We start from the raw sequence: 16,494 nt of genomic DNA on the forward strand, positions 1-16,494 counted from the left end.
GTGTGTGTGTGTGTGTGTGTGTGTGTGTGTGTGTGTGTGTGTGTGTGTGTGTGTGTGTGGGTGTGTGTGAGTGAGTGAGTGAGTGAGTGAGTGAGTGAGTGAGAGAGAGAGAGTGTGTGTGTCTGTGTTTGAGTGTGTGTTTGTGTGTTTGTGTGTGTGTGTGTGTGTGTGTGTGTGTGTGTGTGTAGGACCTTATACACGCTGAAATCACCTCTTACTGCTTTGATGAACAAGAATTAATCGTTCATGTGTGTGATGCAGCCATCCATACAAAAAATAAAATAAAAAAACAAAATCTGAAACAAACACTCTCTTTACAATTAAGCTGCTTGGGGTTATATTTATTTGGAACTGAAGGAAAAGGACTTACTTTTTTTTGGACAAAAAAGGCACTTAGAGGAAGCAAATGTAAGAGCCTGAAAAGATTGCACACAGTATAAACTACTGATGTGTGTAGGCGTTAGCGCTGCACCACAAACACCTCTGAGTTGATAACATAAATATTGCTTTACTCAATTATTTATGTGTTATTTATTTACTTGAAAAGGGAAGTATTTGTAGGAAGAATCACAGCAGTTTTGTCTAATATATTGTCGCACACTTTAGCAACATAAACATGGTTATTTTCATTCTGCATGCTTGGGGTTAAAAATGACCCCAAATAAGTTTGAAAAGCAATAAAACTAAAGAAATGTTTTCAATCTTTCTAAAGCAGGACTGAAGAGTTTTAGATTATTTGAACAAACAGGAAAAAATTATTAGAGAAATCAAAAATACTAGTATTTCTCATAGACGTTAGTTGTTTTAGCTTTAGTAGAATTATTACTTGCATTCCTATTTCCAGACCATAGAAAGGAGGTTTCCAGATAACTGATTTGTGAGTAGGAGGAGCACAGGGAACAAAGATAGTCCATACAACTGTCTCATTCACAAACAAACACACAGCACATGTCCAGGTGAAGATAAGCAGGACATATGAGAGCCAGTTGTCATTACATCTGTATTTAAAGAGACAGGGCTCTGAGTTTCCCGGTACAATGGATGTAAACATTGACATTATCATGTCTACTGCGGCAGTTTTTCCAACGCTCATAGTGCTGATGTCAAAATCAAAATGCTGATTGTATTCATCCCTATTGAACCTCCAACCAGCAGATGACTTAATATACGTCCTTTATCATCTTGAGGGCAATCATTTCCATTTTTCTCACCAAGAGTGACAGATGTGAACCATCCCATTGACCATAATTAATCTGTGTTTAAAATGAACAGGCCACAGAGTGGAGGAGGCATTGCCCAGGGTCTGAGGGCCCATGTCACAGTGGTGTCTGTCTGGCCCCGTGCATCTCAGTGTAATTATCCCATTGCCATGAATAATGGGACAAGGGGGATCAGAGTGATGCTTTGATAGAGATGAGATTAGTTTAATCAAGTTCATTGCTTGGGCTAGGCCACCGAATCTCATCATCCCTCCTCTCAAATCACCAGACCCTCACCCCACCCGACAAAGCTCCCTTTACGCCTGCCACATTAGCCAGAAAAATTTATGACATCGTTAGTTTTAAGTGCTACCTCTGTTAGGACAATGCATACTTAAAGCAAAACCCTTTGTGACTAAAGTATTCATATTAAACGGGACAAAAGCAGGAGTCCAGAATCTGTAGGCAGACTCTTATCATATGGTCTGTAGACATTATCACAATAATGATATTGGAATTGGTCTTCCAATAGTAGAATATTTGTTCAATACAATTCTATATTTGCTTTTAAGTCAGACATATGGCATATACCTTATACATCCATCTATTACCTAGGCCAACAGTGAGTAATTCAGGGTCACACAAATTCATTATACAGAAAAACTGTTGGTTTTCAATAGTTTAGGCACCTCTCATTAGAAAGTCAAACATAGGATTTATCATCGTAAAGTGTTGGCCCCCCCGAGGCAGATACTCATGTACAACAGTAATAATGTCGCAGGCCACTGTGTGTATTTACAGACTACAAATCATATTTGTCAAAACTGACAAACCCAGCATGAGACAAAGGCAGCGGAGTCATATAGTGAGTGAGGAGAAATCCATAAACACATGTTCCCTGCAGCGCACCATCACTCTGCAGCCGGCCTGACGTCAGAGGACAGGCCTTAAACTGTCCACAGAGGACTACAACTTTGCAAACAAAGCCCCAAGTCGAGTCTCTTCGGAAGTCCCGACTTTGACTGTTTCCTAGCTTTGTGTCAACACTCTGCCTCGCAGCCCACTCTACAAAAAATACCATTATTACAGCACAATTTGGGAGCCATTCATCAAATAAGACATAGGATTAATTAAGCCTGAGGACTATTGTGCTGTAATAATGGTATTTTTTGTAGAGTGGGCTGCGAGGCAGAGTNCAAAACGTTAAGTGTTTGATGTTGTTCTTACTAGCAACCGAAAAGTTTACTGTTGTTATTGAAGCAAGACAGGGCTTACTTCAAACATCAACCTACTAAACGACAGGAGAATTTAACAGGTGTAAAGGGGGGGTCCACCAATCCTACAAGTGAGTTAATCGTTGACTCTTCGAACTACCGAAAGTTTTACGTTGTTATGTGAAGCAAGATAGGGCTACAAACATAAACCTACTAAACCGAACAGGAGAGATTTACAGGGTTAAAAGGGAGTCACCTAGTTCCTACCAAGTGAGATCGTTTGACTCTCGAACTACCAAAGGTCCTTTATCCACCGAACCAGTAATAAATTGGTTGAATAGATTAAAGACTCGGTTAAAACATTCATGTAAAGTTGCAGGTAAGACAAATATACAAGAGATAAGAACGGAGTTAAATTAAGTCGTTATAACAATACAACAATTTTCTAGTATACATGGAATCACCGGATAACGTGCTGGGTTTCATGATGCCATGTTCCATGTCTGTACTAGTAACTAAGTATACAGGTCGTAAGTATGAAAAGGTCGATTTATTAACGTTAACGACGAAAGACTATAATTCAATCCGGAGTTTCATCAGGAAATAGACGTACACAGAAAAATTTTGGTCCAAATTTAAACTAAAACCCATCAACAAGTATAAAACATGCTGACCGAACACCACCTGGATGTCCTTCAAAACAGTGACCACCACAAAACCATACCGTGACATGGGTACAGGAGTGTGCCTACGTGAGCTATTGAGAGAGTGACTTGTGACCCGAACAGGAAGAGTGTTCGATGAGACGTACGTGAGTGACGTATGGGTGACGGAACGACATAACAATCATTGATGGCGGTTTGGAATGGGAGTACGGTGTCTGAAAAAAGATGATATGACTTATTCGTGTCTGTTCCCCCAATAACTTAACGTCAATACACACCGAATAGTTGTCATTCCCATTCATTCCACGTACATGACATAGACATACCGTCTACCATTCCAATCCATTCAATTTGGAAATCACTTTTTACTTTATAAGAGAGTGATGATTTTTTCAGGGAAACCATTACGAACATCTCCGTTACTAGTGGAAAGTCATACAGTATTATATTTGCCAAAGACAACGTCCCGCGGACAAAAATAAAATGTATAGCCAATGATACATTACATTACAGAACAATATACTGGTACAGTTGGTCACGTGCCACAGACTAGTGACACCTTAAAGGGACGTCTTACTGGTCCTGCACGTGGCCGTTTCACAAACTGCTAGCGTCGCCGACGAAAGGTCTCAACCTGGGACGACCGGCCTGTGCTTACAACCTCCTCCTTTTGCTGCCTCTACAAAGTTTTTCGGTGAGCAACTGAGACTGACCCTGGTTGTAAGTGTATATACCTTTTACGGCTTTTCCTATTTTTTTCTTCGTCAAACCTTAAGAGGGGGCAGGGAAATGGAGTTAAGGAAAAAAGAATAACAGCCAACAGCAACCAGACATCCAAAAAGAGCAAACACATTTGGTAAAGAGATGAATTTGCATTGAAGCTTTTACAAAAGCCACATGGAAACTAGGCCCGCATCAGGTAAAGTAGAAAATACAGCATGAGCTCAATAATGATGAGGAACAGCGAAGGTCAACCAGAGGAAAATACAAATTCCTTGATAGCTGTTTATGGGACAAAACAAATCTACATTTTCTAGTAATGTTGATACTTGTTGAAGGTTAAATAAACTCATGAGTGCACAAGGCTAAGCTGTTCTGTGTTTAAATCTTAGTAGCTTGCATTTGGATCTCTTCTACTGGGTCAGTCTTAAAATCCCCGACATCTTGTCTATACTGGCCATACAGGAAAAGCTCAATGTTACTGTGGCACCACCTACAGATGAAATCCAACCACAGTCTGCAGAATCAGCCAGATAATAGGGGGAAAAGCATGGGACATGACGTTTTTTTCTTCTAATTTGTTCAAATATATATTATTTTTTTAAGCACAGTAGGGCCTGGATTACATCTGTAAAGGTAAATACATGTCAAATTACTTCTACTGGTGGAGTCAGGTTTTTTCAAATGTATAATTTCAAGTATTGCTTCATTGCACAGCTGTAAGATCTGCGGTCACCAGGTTCACTTCATATGGAAACAAAATGTCTTCCCTCAACAGAGAACCACCCTATGTAAACATAACAACGCTCGTGTATCATATAAAAAACATGTTGCCATATCCCAGAAGGTCTGATTTGGCTTGAAAAGTGCGTGTGTTTGAGTGGACTGTACTTACTCTTTGATACAATCTGGTATGGACACATACTCCATTGGAACCAGTTCTGCAAGGTCTGTCAAGCTGAACACATACTGGAGTTTCTGACTAAATTTGGTGCTGTCAAAAAAGAAAAAGGGGAAATGTCAGAATCTAAAAGGTTACCAGAGTGAATCTTAATTTAATAATTTTAGTGACTTTAAACATTATAAATGACCTTATGAAAGGTTTTGTGAGTGCCAGCAGCGTGCGAATAAACCAGGAGGGATGAACGATTATCAAAGACTTCAAGTTCTTCCTTAACCTGTACAGAAAGGGAGGGAAATAGACAACATGTAATCACATACAACTGTCTGAGGATTGGCCTGATGCTCTGCTTGTTTCTGAGTGTGACGTTCAATCCGACTGACCTCCTGTCAATCTGCTGATAACACTTTCTGAGCCAGCCGACAGTTGGCATCTTTTTCCTTGAGGTGGCTCCGTTCAAATACACAATCATATAGTTCTCAGCAACCAAAAGTTCAAGTGTGCCGATGACATACCTGCAGGAAACAGGGAAATAGCATTAGTGCTGGATCCAAATGGTTCCCTCACAAGGCCAGAAGAAATCAAATAAACACTCACTTGAATAAATTGTCCATGATGTATCTGTAATTTGGTTGACTGCTTTCAGGCATATAGCACACAGCGAACACAATTATGGCATTCAAACCGTCTCCATAGTAACCTACAGTGAAAAATCAAACATGAAAAATGTATGTTTCAGTATCAAAACACTGTTTTCATTGTCAAAAAAGTTCACAGACTGTTCATTTCCATCAGTTTATATTTATGCCACTGACCTCCATGGCTGATAACCCTCTTGTAAGGTTCGATGGCCTTCATGTCCACTCTGTGTTCCTGGTCTCCGATGCGAAACACCCTCCAGCGCCGACCCTCCTCCCTCTCCTCCGAGGCGGAGTACTCCTGGACGGACTCCATGCCCTTCTGTAGGACTTCTGTGGTTTTCGGCTTGGGGAGGTCATCTGAAGGAGAGGGGGCATTTTTAAACCCACAGCCTGGAGGCTACACACACAGTGGATGGGATTGTGTCAGGTGTAATCAAAGCAGACGGAGCTGTTTGATCTTTTCAAATGTTTAGATCACTCAATTTATTCATAGTTTACATTTTCAATAACATGCATTGTAATCATTGGAAATTAAGATTGCATAACATTTTCTGCTTTTACTTTTTGCATCTGGGCTGCATGCTTTCTCTCTGAATCAACACCAACAATCAAATCTCAACTTCCATGTCTCCCTTTCACTTGAAGTCAACATTTACAAATACCTGACACCATTTCCTGGGAGAAAACCTGTAATTGTTCCCTGCATGTGAAATAAATATGTCGTGCAAATACTGATTATTTTTGTACGTCTTTTGTAGAATATATAGGTGCATGATGTGCACAATGTCTTATACCATGCATCATCTAGACACCAAGTAAATGTTTAAAATATCATAGGTCAAGCATGCAAAAAGCTAAATAAAATAAAAGGCGAATAGTGCAACCAAATCACATCAACACACTTGTATAAGGATCTCTCTAAGCAGTTCATCAGAAATCAGTTGTTTCCTTTAGAGCACTACTCATACTCAAATTTAGCATGGACATGCATGGTAAAAGGTTTATAAAATAAACTATCAAATGAATAGTAATCAAAAAATATATTTTAGGTGGTAAAATGCCAAATGTATTGGATCACCAATTAAAGGCCAATTCAATTTGGCATAATTTGGGTGCTATATTGTATTAATTAACTGTCATTTCCTGTTTGTGACACAGCAAATGACAAATAACCAAATAGCAGGTGTAAGCAGGTGTTAAAATGGCTAGTTTGTGATAACTGCAGCATTACTGTGCAGATTGAACTTGATTGATTGTTCACTCAACGCATTTCAAGGAAAAAAAAAAGACATGCATATAAACAATAACTGAAATGAAGTTTATGAAACACAAAACCTCCCCATGATTTGTTGAACAACAGACAACAAAACAAAATCGGGACAATATGGCTTGATTGACTCGTGGTTCGGCAGAACAAAATGGGGGCTGTCCAGAAGACCTTACCACACGGGAGAAAGAAACCTGTTGCTGGCCTGCAGCCTGTTTCCAGGCTGAGAAGGGAAACACTGCTTCAAAGTGAAAAAGAGGAAGGCAGCATTGCGGAAACAGAAAAACGACAAAGCACATTTTAACTACACTGAAGGCAGTCAGCTGCCGACCCCATATATGTACAATCAGGAAGGAAATAAAAACAAAGACAATAGAACCCAGAAATAAAATGCTGGACTGATAACACATTTGATCCTGTGTTAAAAGCCAATAGAGAAAGGAGAGTACCGTAATTTTCAGACTATAAGCCGCGCCTTTTTTCCCATTTTTCGACCCTGTGGCTTATATAACGATGCGGCTAATCTATGGATTTTTACAGCTAACGGCCACTAGGGGACCTCCTAAATCTATGGATTTTACAGGTTACAGTCCACCACCTTTAACTCTATGGGCTCTATGGCCGGTCCGCGCCCCCACCTTTAAGCGGCGGGCTACAGCAGGTAAATTTGGTGGCCGGAAAAGAGTGAGACAGGTAGCGCGCAAAAGTAAAAGTGGAACCGAGAGTGGTACGAGAGACAGAACGAGAGCAAGACAGACAGACATTACGAGAGCGAGACAGTTTGTCCCCGTACCACTGGTTGAAAACCACTGCTGTAGATCACTGCCGGTACGTGCGCTGGGAGCGCACCGTTTAAGTTTGAAAGTTGAAAAGTTTGTGTGTCTGAAACGCTATGTGATACAGTACAGTTTACACAGCACATGTTCTGTAGCTACTATTGCACTAAATGGTAACACTTGAATACGTTATGCAAATATGCAACTTGTTTGTTGAAATGTTAATAAATGGGAGCTTCCTCAAACAGCCATCTCTTTCCCGACAATCCCCTCTGTGCACGAACCCTTACATATGGTAATTAAACATTAAAACACCTGCGGCTTATAGTCCAGTGCGGCTTATATATGTACACATCATTCAATTTAGCTGCTGCGGCTTATATTCAGGTGCGCCTTATAGTCCGAAAATTACGGTACTTCTTTTCCTAAAAAAATGAAACATCTGTAGACTTCATCTGGATCCAATTTAAAGGCATCTTTGCACCTCCCTCTTCATCAAGTCAATCTAAAATGAACTCTTTGAACTTTCAGTGTTACTTAAACAAACTGGAACAAACAGGGTTAAAAACTGTAATTAGTATCCTGTCATGATACAAACTTCTTACCTTCCCATTCAAACTCATTACTGTTGTCTGACGGTGTGTCTATGTCATCGAGGTCCAGCTCTGTGCTCTCATCCAGGTCGTCGGAGAGGAGGGAGCCTTCGCTGCGGTCCAGAGTGAGACTGATGTCCGGAGCGGTGAGCTTCCTCTTTGCCTTCTTGCCATGATCCATTCCATAGCCTGGGGTGGAGGACAAACCAGCAGTGTTTATACTGTCTGTGAGAACAAGAGTCCATTCCTTCGTTCAGCTAAAACTAATATAAGGCTTCTTTTTTGTTTGAGTCATGATATCAAATGATCTCTTCCAACAGTACGGTCTTTCACTTCAATATTCCCTCTCACTGTCTGAGAGGATTCGCAGTAAAAATCAAAATATTGTTAGATACCCTTTTGTGTTTGATAACTCAGACTGATGATATTAGTTTTGGCTGAACTTAAGAGAATGAACAGGAGTATTATACTGACTAATACATCTCTGATCACAATGTGGATTTTAAGATATACTTGAAATTGTGTCCTCTTTAAAGCAATGCACTTTTTCTTATTACCGGGGTCTATCTCTTCAGAGGTTCCTGCAAAAAGCTCACCTTCCAGCTCCTCTTCCTCCGGTAGGGGCCTAATAATCAAACAGCAGGTGATAAAGCTTTCAGTAGGGTTATACTTCATGTGACTTTCAAAACACAAAGGTGTGAAACTAATCTGTGAACTATAATCCATATGTGATTAACAACATTATGACCGATTGACAATACCGTGGAAAGTCCTCATCCTGCCACTCCTCCTTGAGTTCAACTCCTTCCATCCTTAGACGAGCTTCTGTTGTGGCAACTGACTCTTGGCGCTCCAAGCTGGAAATGGAAATCAAAAAAGGTTATACCATCTTTTAAGTTTAACAATCTCTAATTGCTAAAAGGCCCTCTTGTAATACACATGTAATAAGATAACCAGCAGGGCCAGCAGAGATTATCCATGACAAACCAAACACATAATGAGTTTTCTTAGAAATGCTGCTTGTGACTTGTAAAATACTCAAAGGATTATGGGGGAAGCAACGACCAGGAGTCAAAGGCAGTTTTTATTCTTGTCAGCAACTAAAACAGGGTAATGAATATGGATAATGATGGAAGGCTACAAAACATTAGATACACCATAATAAAGTTGGATAAAAGCATATAATACTTAAAACAAGGTTAGGCATAATTTTCTGTTCTGCATCTTTTTTAATTTTTTTTTTTAAATAATTCAATGGAGCAAAACACAAGAACCAAATTAAGTGTACTGACTTTCTCCCTGACACTTAAAATCAATAGGCTAGAGCCAACTCCTCAGTTTTCATTAGCAAAGGTTACAGTGACATGAACAAGCAATTTGTATCTTCACAGCTGGAAATACTGCTTACCAAGAGTTTGGCTTTTAGGATAAACCTTATAGTTCTAATTAGAGATGTCCCGATCCGATCACGTGATCGGGGATCGGAGCCGATCACATGATTTTCAAAAGATCGGAATCGGGAGAAAAAAATCGGGGATCGGGATTTTTTTTAATTTTTTTAAAATACTTTTATTTTATTTTGTATTCAATGTTACAAAACAAAAATGACCATGTTCAAGTATTACACAACATCATGTATGTGTTGCTTCTTTGGGGCTTGTTTTCATAGACCTGGTTGCTTATTTCTCTCAAATCTGGCAACAGAGTGGGCAGGGCGCAGTGTCTAATTGTAGCAGTAAGCTAACCAGTACTGATAAGCTTTATTTTGTTTTGATCCAATGCTGCACAACTGAACTGATCCAATGCTGCTGTGAAAAAAAGAAGCTATATCCATGTTGGATAGAATATCCAATTTAAATAAAAAAATAACCTTAAGGGACAACTTGAATGCATTTTTTCTTTTTTTTTTTCCTCTTAATGCATTGCATAAAGATCGGATCGGGAAAAATCGGTATCGGCAAATTGTCAAAATCAAATGATCGGAATCGGATCGTGAGCAAAAAAAGGTGCTCGGGACATCCCTAGTTCTAATGCATACTTTATAATAACAGCTTTCTGTGTTGGGGTTAACCCGATCTGTTACTTACGACCTTAGCATTACATTAGGTCAGCGAAACGCTTTTTATATGTTCATATAAAAAACGTTATGTTTCTCCAGTCCTCACAAGATGACATGGGCTTTTTGACTTTTTGATCAAATATTTGATTATCTGATGAATCACGTTAATGCATGTTGATTGCATTTATGGGGAATTAAAACTTGTCACATAATAAGATCACTGGCTTCTTGAAAAGCTTTTCAAGCTTGTATTAAAGGCTTAGTTTATAAACCATAAGGCCACTCACTAATGCGGACCATGGTCTCTGCATCTCTGCTGTACAGAGCTCCCTTTGATGCATTAATCACTTACACGGCCGTATTGTGCTTCCAGACACAAACACATTCTGGGTATTTGGTGCTCAACATTTCAAAAAAGTTGAGCTCTTTGCTTGTGTATAGTTGTAATCCCCTAACATCTGAAATCCAACTGAGAGAGGTGCAGTGGAAGTGCCCCAGGAATGTGGTTTTCTTAAAAGGACACCCTTGGATTGAAAGTGCCTCGAAAATCATCAGCTACATTAGAGAGTCGGATGAAAAGCATGAATAACAGTGGTCATGGTTTCAAACATCTAGACAGGAATATTATGTGTTAACACAGTAAAATTATCTTCCTTGTCTTTACCTTTTCTTGCAGGAAAGGGTGGGGAACTATAAATATAAAAGTCTAGATATGAAGCCAGAAAACCGAAAACAGTTTGTGAACAGCTTATTCAAACTGTAAAGATTATTATTAACTACATTTTATATTTGTAGTCCTTGAGCACATTTTAGGGGACTTGTGATGTTTGAAATATCATGACGTGCATTAAAAATCGAACAAAAAAACTGATGAACATTTGCATGCCAATATTGACCAATATTCGTGATGTGTGTATTTAAACAAATATTCAAACAACATAATTCAGTTCTCTGACATCAAAACAGTACAAGCTAGTAGGAACCATTGCAAGATGCCTGGAGTTACTCTGGCACGGACCTGTTTACAAAAGCCTCTATAATGACCTAAGCTGTCTGTCTGATAAAGATCCAATCGGTCTGTTTTGGCTTTAGTGAAGCACTCTCTAGTTTAAATGTACAATTATTCACTACATAAAGATGCATTTTATTCTAAATTAATGTATAAAAGGCAAATGCACAATATATAGAAGCCCCTTACAATTTTTAACCTAGATCAACACAGTGGTCCTTTGCAGGCGATGAATTTTTGTCAGAGGTCAGTGAAATGATGCTCTGTGGATGTAACGTTGGCTAACGGTCCACAGATGTTGTTTACTCATTACCTACAGAGGCTTAAGGCAACAACAAATACACCTGTACAATATCATCCGGTCCAAATATAGGCAATACACATACTACATTATGAGAGTTCCACTTTTTGTTGAGATGTGCAAGAAGTGTTAATTAACTCTATGGAAATGTTCGACATCATAGACTGGACTATGCGTGTCATTGTGTACACCACATTTAAAATGGAAATAAATGCCTTACCAGCCTCTAGCTTCTACTTTTCCTGTTGTTCTGGTCAAACAGCAAACACAGAAATGTCCCAGGGTTTAAAAAAAAAGATATATCCTTCACTTTTAGTATTCAAGCCTGTTTTTAGACTAAGCATTTCATTTGAAAATAAATGATGTTAAGTTTATATTTGAATATTGGTGTTCCTGAATCAGTTTAACATTATTTATTTATTTTTTGTTTGGTACTGTATAAATGCTGGTCTTTTAAAAACACCTTTGCAATCGAGTACACTCTCACTTGAACACAAGGCATCTGTCTCTAGAGAGAACAGTATGTTTGCAATGGATAGATGAAACCAGGAACTAGCTTATATAATTAAGTTGCCAACATGTAAACCACACTTAAAAATACACATACAGACCTTCCAATGGGTCCAGGGGGACAGCGGGGCTGGGGGAGGCTCACCGGGGTAGAGCTTCTCGCTCCCGGCTGTTCCTGCTCATTGTCTGGAGTTGTCCTTTCCTGTGGCGTACCTCTTGCTTTGGTTAGACTCTCTTGAAGTGCCTCTTCGCCATTTTCCACTGTAGACGTTGTGCTATTTTCTAATTCGTCTAGTTCCTCCTCATCACATTCTCCAGACACTCCAGAAGATGAAGGACTAGACGCCTGTCTGTTTCCCAGCTCTTCAAGAGTCTTCCTGGGAGTGACAAAATCTGGGCTGCTTTTGTTTAAATTCATATCACCTACACCCTTCAGCACAGCTTCACTCTCAATAACTTCCGTTGCCATCAGTTTCTTCTGTTCACTAGAACCGCTAGAGCGGATCTGAGTGAAAGAGTCCGCCAATTAAAAGTTGAAACACCGGTTTGCTGGTTGAACTAAATCAGTTATAGAACTGCATCTGACATCTGACTTGTAAACTTGTTTAAAGTTCGGGGCCAGCGTGCTAGCTCTCGTCCGCTATACAGCTAGCCAGAAGGACTGTTGTTGTTGACAGCTAGCTACCCCCACTAACAGCTATATTATTGACCAAAAAGTGTTATATGTCGCACAGGGTGGACAAATAGTCACCTTTTCCAAATGCGTCAGGGTGCGTGAAGACGGGAGTCGAAAAAAGTGCTAGCTTTGCATAAGCAACGGTGCACAGTGTTCCTACTTATCAATTTCCTCCCTTCCTTCCTCCAAGTCAGAATGTTCTCCTGTGGACGTAACGTTAGTCACGCTAATGCTAGCATATGCGCTAGTTAGCTAGCTAACTAATTTAGCCACAGCAAAAGACTAGCTTATGTTGTCCACTTTGCACCGGCATTTATCCATAAAACCAAGCTAGTTGTCAACTACGACACAACGTTAGAACAACAGTCCCAAGGGTCCTTGTAAGGTGCAAGGTGAGTATCCACTGTTTAAACTAGCCGGTAACGGCAGAAGACGGTTATTAGCTAACTAACCGGAGCATTCTGTTGTTGAGTTTTCAGCTAACGTCAGAGGAAGCGAGCGTGCTGTGGAGTTGCCAGTTGTGTTTCCTGCAGGTTAGTATCTACACATTCTACCTTCACATCTGAAACACTAAGCACACTAAGATATGGTATCTTTGTTTTTTACATAAAATGTAGAATTAATCGTTTTCACCATCTGAATTATAACGTGCTTCAATGCCTCGTCGTCATCCTACTTTATTACAAATATTCTCTTCTGTTCAGTTTCTCACGTCACATGTTTAAACGACCCAAACAAACGTCATAAAGTGCATTTCGCACCAATTTTATTTCCAAACAGCTTATATCAAGTTATTTTGGAATACGTCAATAGAGAATATATGAGTCCAAATAGTTCTGACTGATCTATGTAAAATGAGCAAACCTGGCACCCCTGCCAGATTTGGTCCTTAAAAACTGTCGAGGTGTCACAGCAGAATCTGGTAAACATGTAACTTCGATTTTCATTTTTCATTTTAATTCCCCATAAACATCAGCAATACATTGTCAACTGCATTTTGATTTCAGTTAAAGTTATAGTAGTAGAGCTACATATATTGTATGTATGTAATGTAGGCTAGCTTTTTGAATTAATTTACATTAACATTTTATTATGTGTTTTATTTTGTACTTCTCCCTCAAGTACACTTTTTTGATATTTACTTCTTAATGATTTAGCTCGGGTGCATTTTTAACTGAACTACTTTTCATTTTACTTTTTGCATTACAGAATAGCTACTTGAACATAATTAAATGTAGGTCCACCTATACTATAACTTTATATTTTAGGATGGGTATTGGTAGGTCCAAGCTTCATAAGCAACCTCTGTTTTGTTGCTATGCAAACACACAAATGTATGAGTGCCAACTTGAGAGTTCAATTCAAAATTCCATGCTGCAGTGTCAGACTGAGACTTGTAGAAATGTAACACTCCCTGTGTATCATGCAGTATTTAAGACTACATCATAACATCATATTTAAAACGAGTTACATTTTGTGTGGTTTATTATAATTGTTCAACTATCATTTTAATATGATTTTGAAGGAGGTGCATTAGTCACTTCATAAATCTGAGCTTTACCTTTAGTGACATATATTTGTCACTAGGTGGAGGCAGAGGCTCACTTTAACGCTGCATGCAAGGTTAAGCCTTTATTGATACACATCCGCTATAATTCATACCTTTGTGAAAAATAAACTGCAGTCTGAGGTTTAATGACCATTTGTAATTACGAAGCTAACTTTTAAGTTACATTTCCAGATGTTCAATATATATGGGAATTTTGAAATAACATGACAATATCATGTCTTTGTATTTAAAAATAAATTTGGGTAAAGTCATCCTTCAGGTTTGGCATTATCAATAAATAATTCTGAAGAGTACAGAATATGTCAGTCCATTTTAGTTTCAAGAGCTTTTAGCTCCACTTATTTCTTAACTGCAACACATATTCTATCATTTCTCTTTTGGTGATAGTTATAATTACCATTTTATTATCAGACCTCATGGATACAAGAAAAAAAGACAAGACAGCTATAGATCTAAGATAATGATGTTGCCTGGTTAATACCTCCTCTGTGTGCAACGGATCATTCAGTGTAATTTCTAATTAACACGTTGCTATTTACTCTGTTGGATCATTAGGCCTCATCACAAAAGGATAATCCAGTCAAATTGAGAGTTTATGCTTGCCTTCCACCTTCCATCATGGTGCTGTTTGCTAATGAGTCTTGTTGCAATTATCTAACAAATTAAGACAAATGCTGCCCGTTCAGCCAAGATAAATGTATAGAGCCCGGATATAGCATTAACACATAGTATAACACAGATGTATGCCTCATGTTTTTAGTGAATTCATTTAATCATTATACCCAAAATGTAAAAAGAAAAGAGCAAAATAAATACAATAGCATATCATTAATCATGAGTTTGGATATCATTTTGTACGTGTTCTTATTATTGTTTTATTGATATTTTACAGTGTGAAATTGTAGTGAAAAAGCTAAATATTGACAATGAAAAATTATTATTAAAGCTTCCTTTTTAGCCAAATAATATAAATATCCTCCATTATGATATTGCTGCAAAAAAAAGCCCACGCTAAGTATAACCTTAATGACTACATATTGCACTATTGTCATTTTTATGATGTATTGTTTATTACACTAACTCTCAAATCTCTCGTCAATACACAATTAGGTGTCAGAGAGCAGCTATTGTTTTTCATGCAGTTCCCTGTAGCTTAGCAGATGATTAAAACACAAAAAAATAGTAGTCTTGTCTGATGCAAAATGTTTCTCCTTTTTAAGAGTAATACAAGAACTGCTTTCTTAACGCGGCCGCTGTAGCAGACCCCTCCTTTCATGATGAAAGAAGGGTTGAACGCTAGGATCAGAGATGGAAGTTTTAACCTATTTGTGAAGCAGAATCATTAGGAAGATTCTCCAGCCAATTTCCATAAGTGGGGTAGCGGGATGTATTTAGGCTACTCGAAGTATATCACTAATGAGAAAAGACAAAAAGGATTCATGTGCATGTTTTATGCAATCTCTTTCTGGGTGTAGATGAATAATTATTTATGATTGCAAAGCCTAAAAGGGAGGCAAAAAGATAGCAACTGCAAAGAGACTGGTACAAAATTTAAAGAGGAAGTTAAATGAATATTTAAGGGAAGATGAAATATTTAATGGAAACAAATGAGCAAAACATTTAGAACTGCATGATAAATAGTAGTGAATGCCATTAAAATGACCCTCTTAATTTGTGCTATTTGCAGCGGTAGCCATAAGGTCTCATTCATACTTGTAATGGTGTGAACTGAGGACTCAGACAATTGTTTTCCACATGCCAAATATGAGAACATAATGTCTGTAACCCAGGGCTGACCTCCTCGCTGAGAAATATTAGCCTTTGATTCAGCGGAGTTTGTATTGATGCCACGAGGCAGAAACAATTCATGTTTTATTGACCTTGCACAAGTTGAGGTTAGGGTTCTGAAAAAATACACATAATGACAAATTCTGAATTTGGTTGCAGTTCATTTCTCAAGGGACATTCTGCATTCGGGTTTATTTTAACATTAGTGTTTCAGTCTGATACTACATTTTTGAAAAATGTCCCCTACCAACATCAAAAGTCTGAACAAATTTGGAGTATGTACCAGCACAGTTCATTTGTTTTCCAAATGCGAGAATGATTAAATCAGCAAACAAATAATTATTCAAGTCAATGAGAACAATTATCTCAAAGACACCTCTGAGACTTGGATGTGCATACTGAATTGATTAATTATCCTGCTAAAGATAATTGAGTGGAGCCAGATCTTGACTGCGTCCTTTCAACATACTCTCGCCTCTATTTGGATCTTGAACATCTCCAGCATCATTCATAATAAACTCATGGTGATATCTTACTGTTTGGTTAAAAAAGATTGCCATGGTGTTATGACACGTGGGACTTTAAAGAGCTGGATTTTAATTGTT

At 38.5% G+C, this 16,494-nt stretch overlaps 1 protein-coding gene across 1 annotated transcript; it reads right to left on the minus strand.

The window, feature by feature from the left end:
- Nucleotides 1-3,757: 3,757 nt before the first annotated feature.
- On the minus strand, nucleotides 3,758-13,092 carry bnip2 (BCL2 interacting protein 2). The gene is made up of 10 exons (XM_010779014.1): nucleotides 11,957-13,092; nucleotides 8,738-8,833; nucleotides 8,573-8,601; nucleotides 7,989-8,165; nucleotides 5,515-5,697; nucleotides 5,297-5,399; nucleotides 5,083-5,214; nucleotides 4,890-4,976; nucleotides 4,694-4,792; nucleotides 3,758-3,848 (listed from the first exon to the last, which is right to left on the minus strand). The coding sequence occupies exons 1-10, from the start codon at nucleotides 12,322-12,324 to the stop codon at nucleotides 3,758-3,760; spliced, it is 1,365 nt and encodes a 454-aa protein (XP_010777316.1). The 5' UTR covers nucleotides 12,325-13,092.
- Between the last annotated feature and the right edge of the window lie 3,402 nt (nucleotides 13,093-16,494).

This window comes from Notothenia coriiceps, unplaced genomic scaffold (genome assembly GCF_000735185.1).
Source record: "Notothenia coriiceps isolate Sejong01 unplaced genomic scaffold, NC01 NC01_scaffold00019759, whole genome shotgun sequence".
Lineage (NCBI taxonomy): Eukaryota > Metazoa > Chordata > Actinopteri > Perciformes > Nototheniidae > Notothenia > Notothenia coriiceps.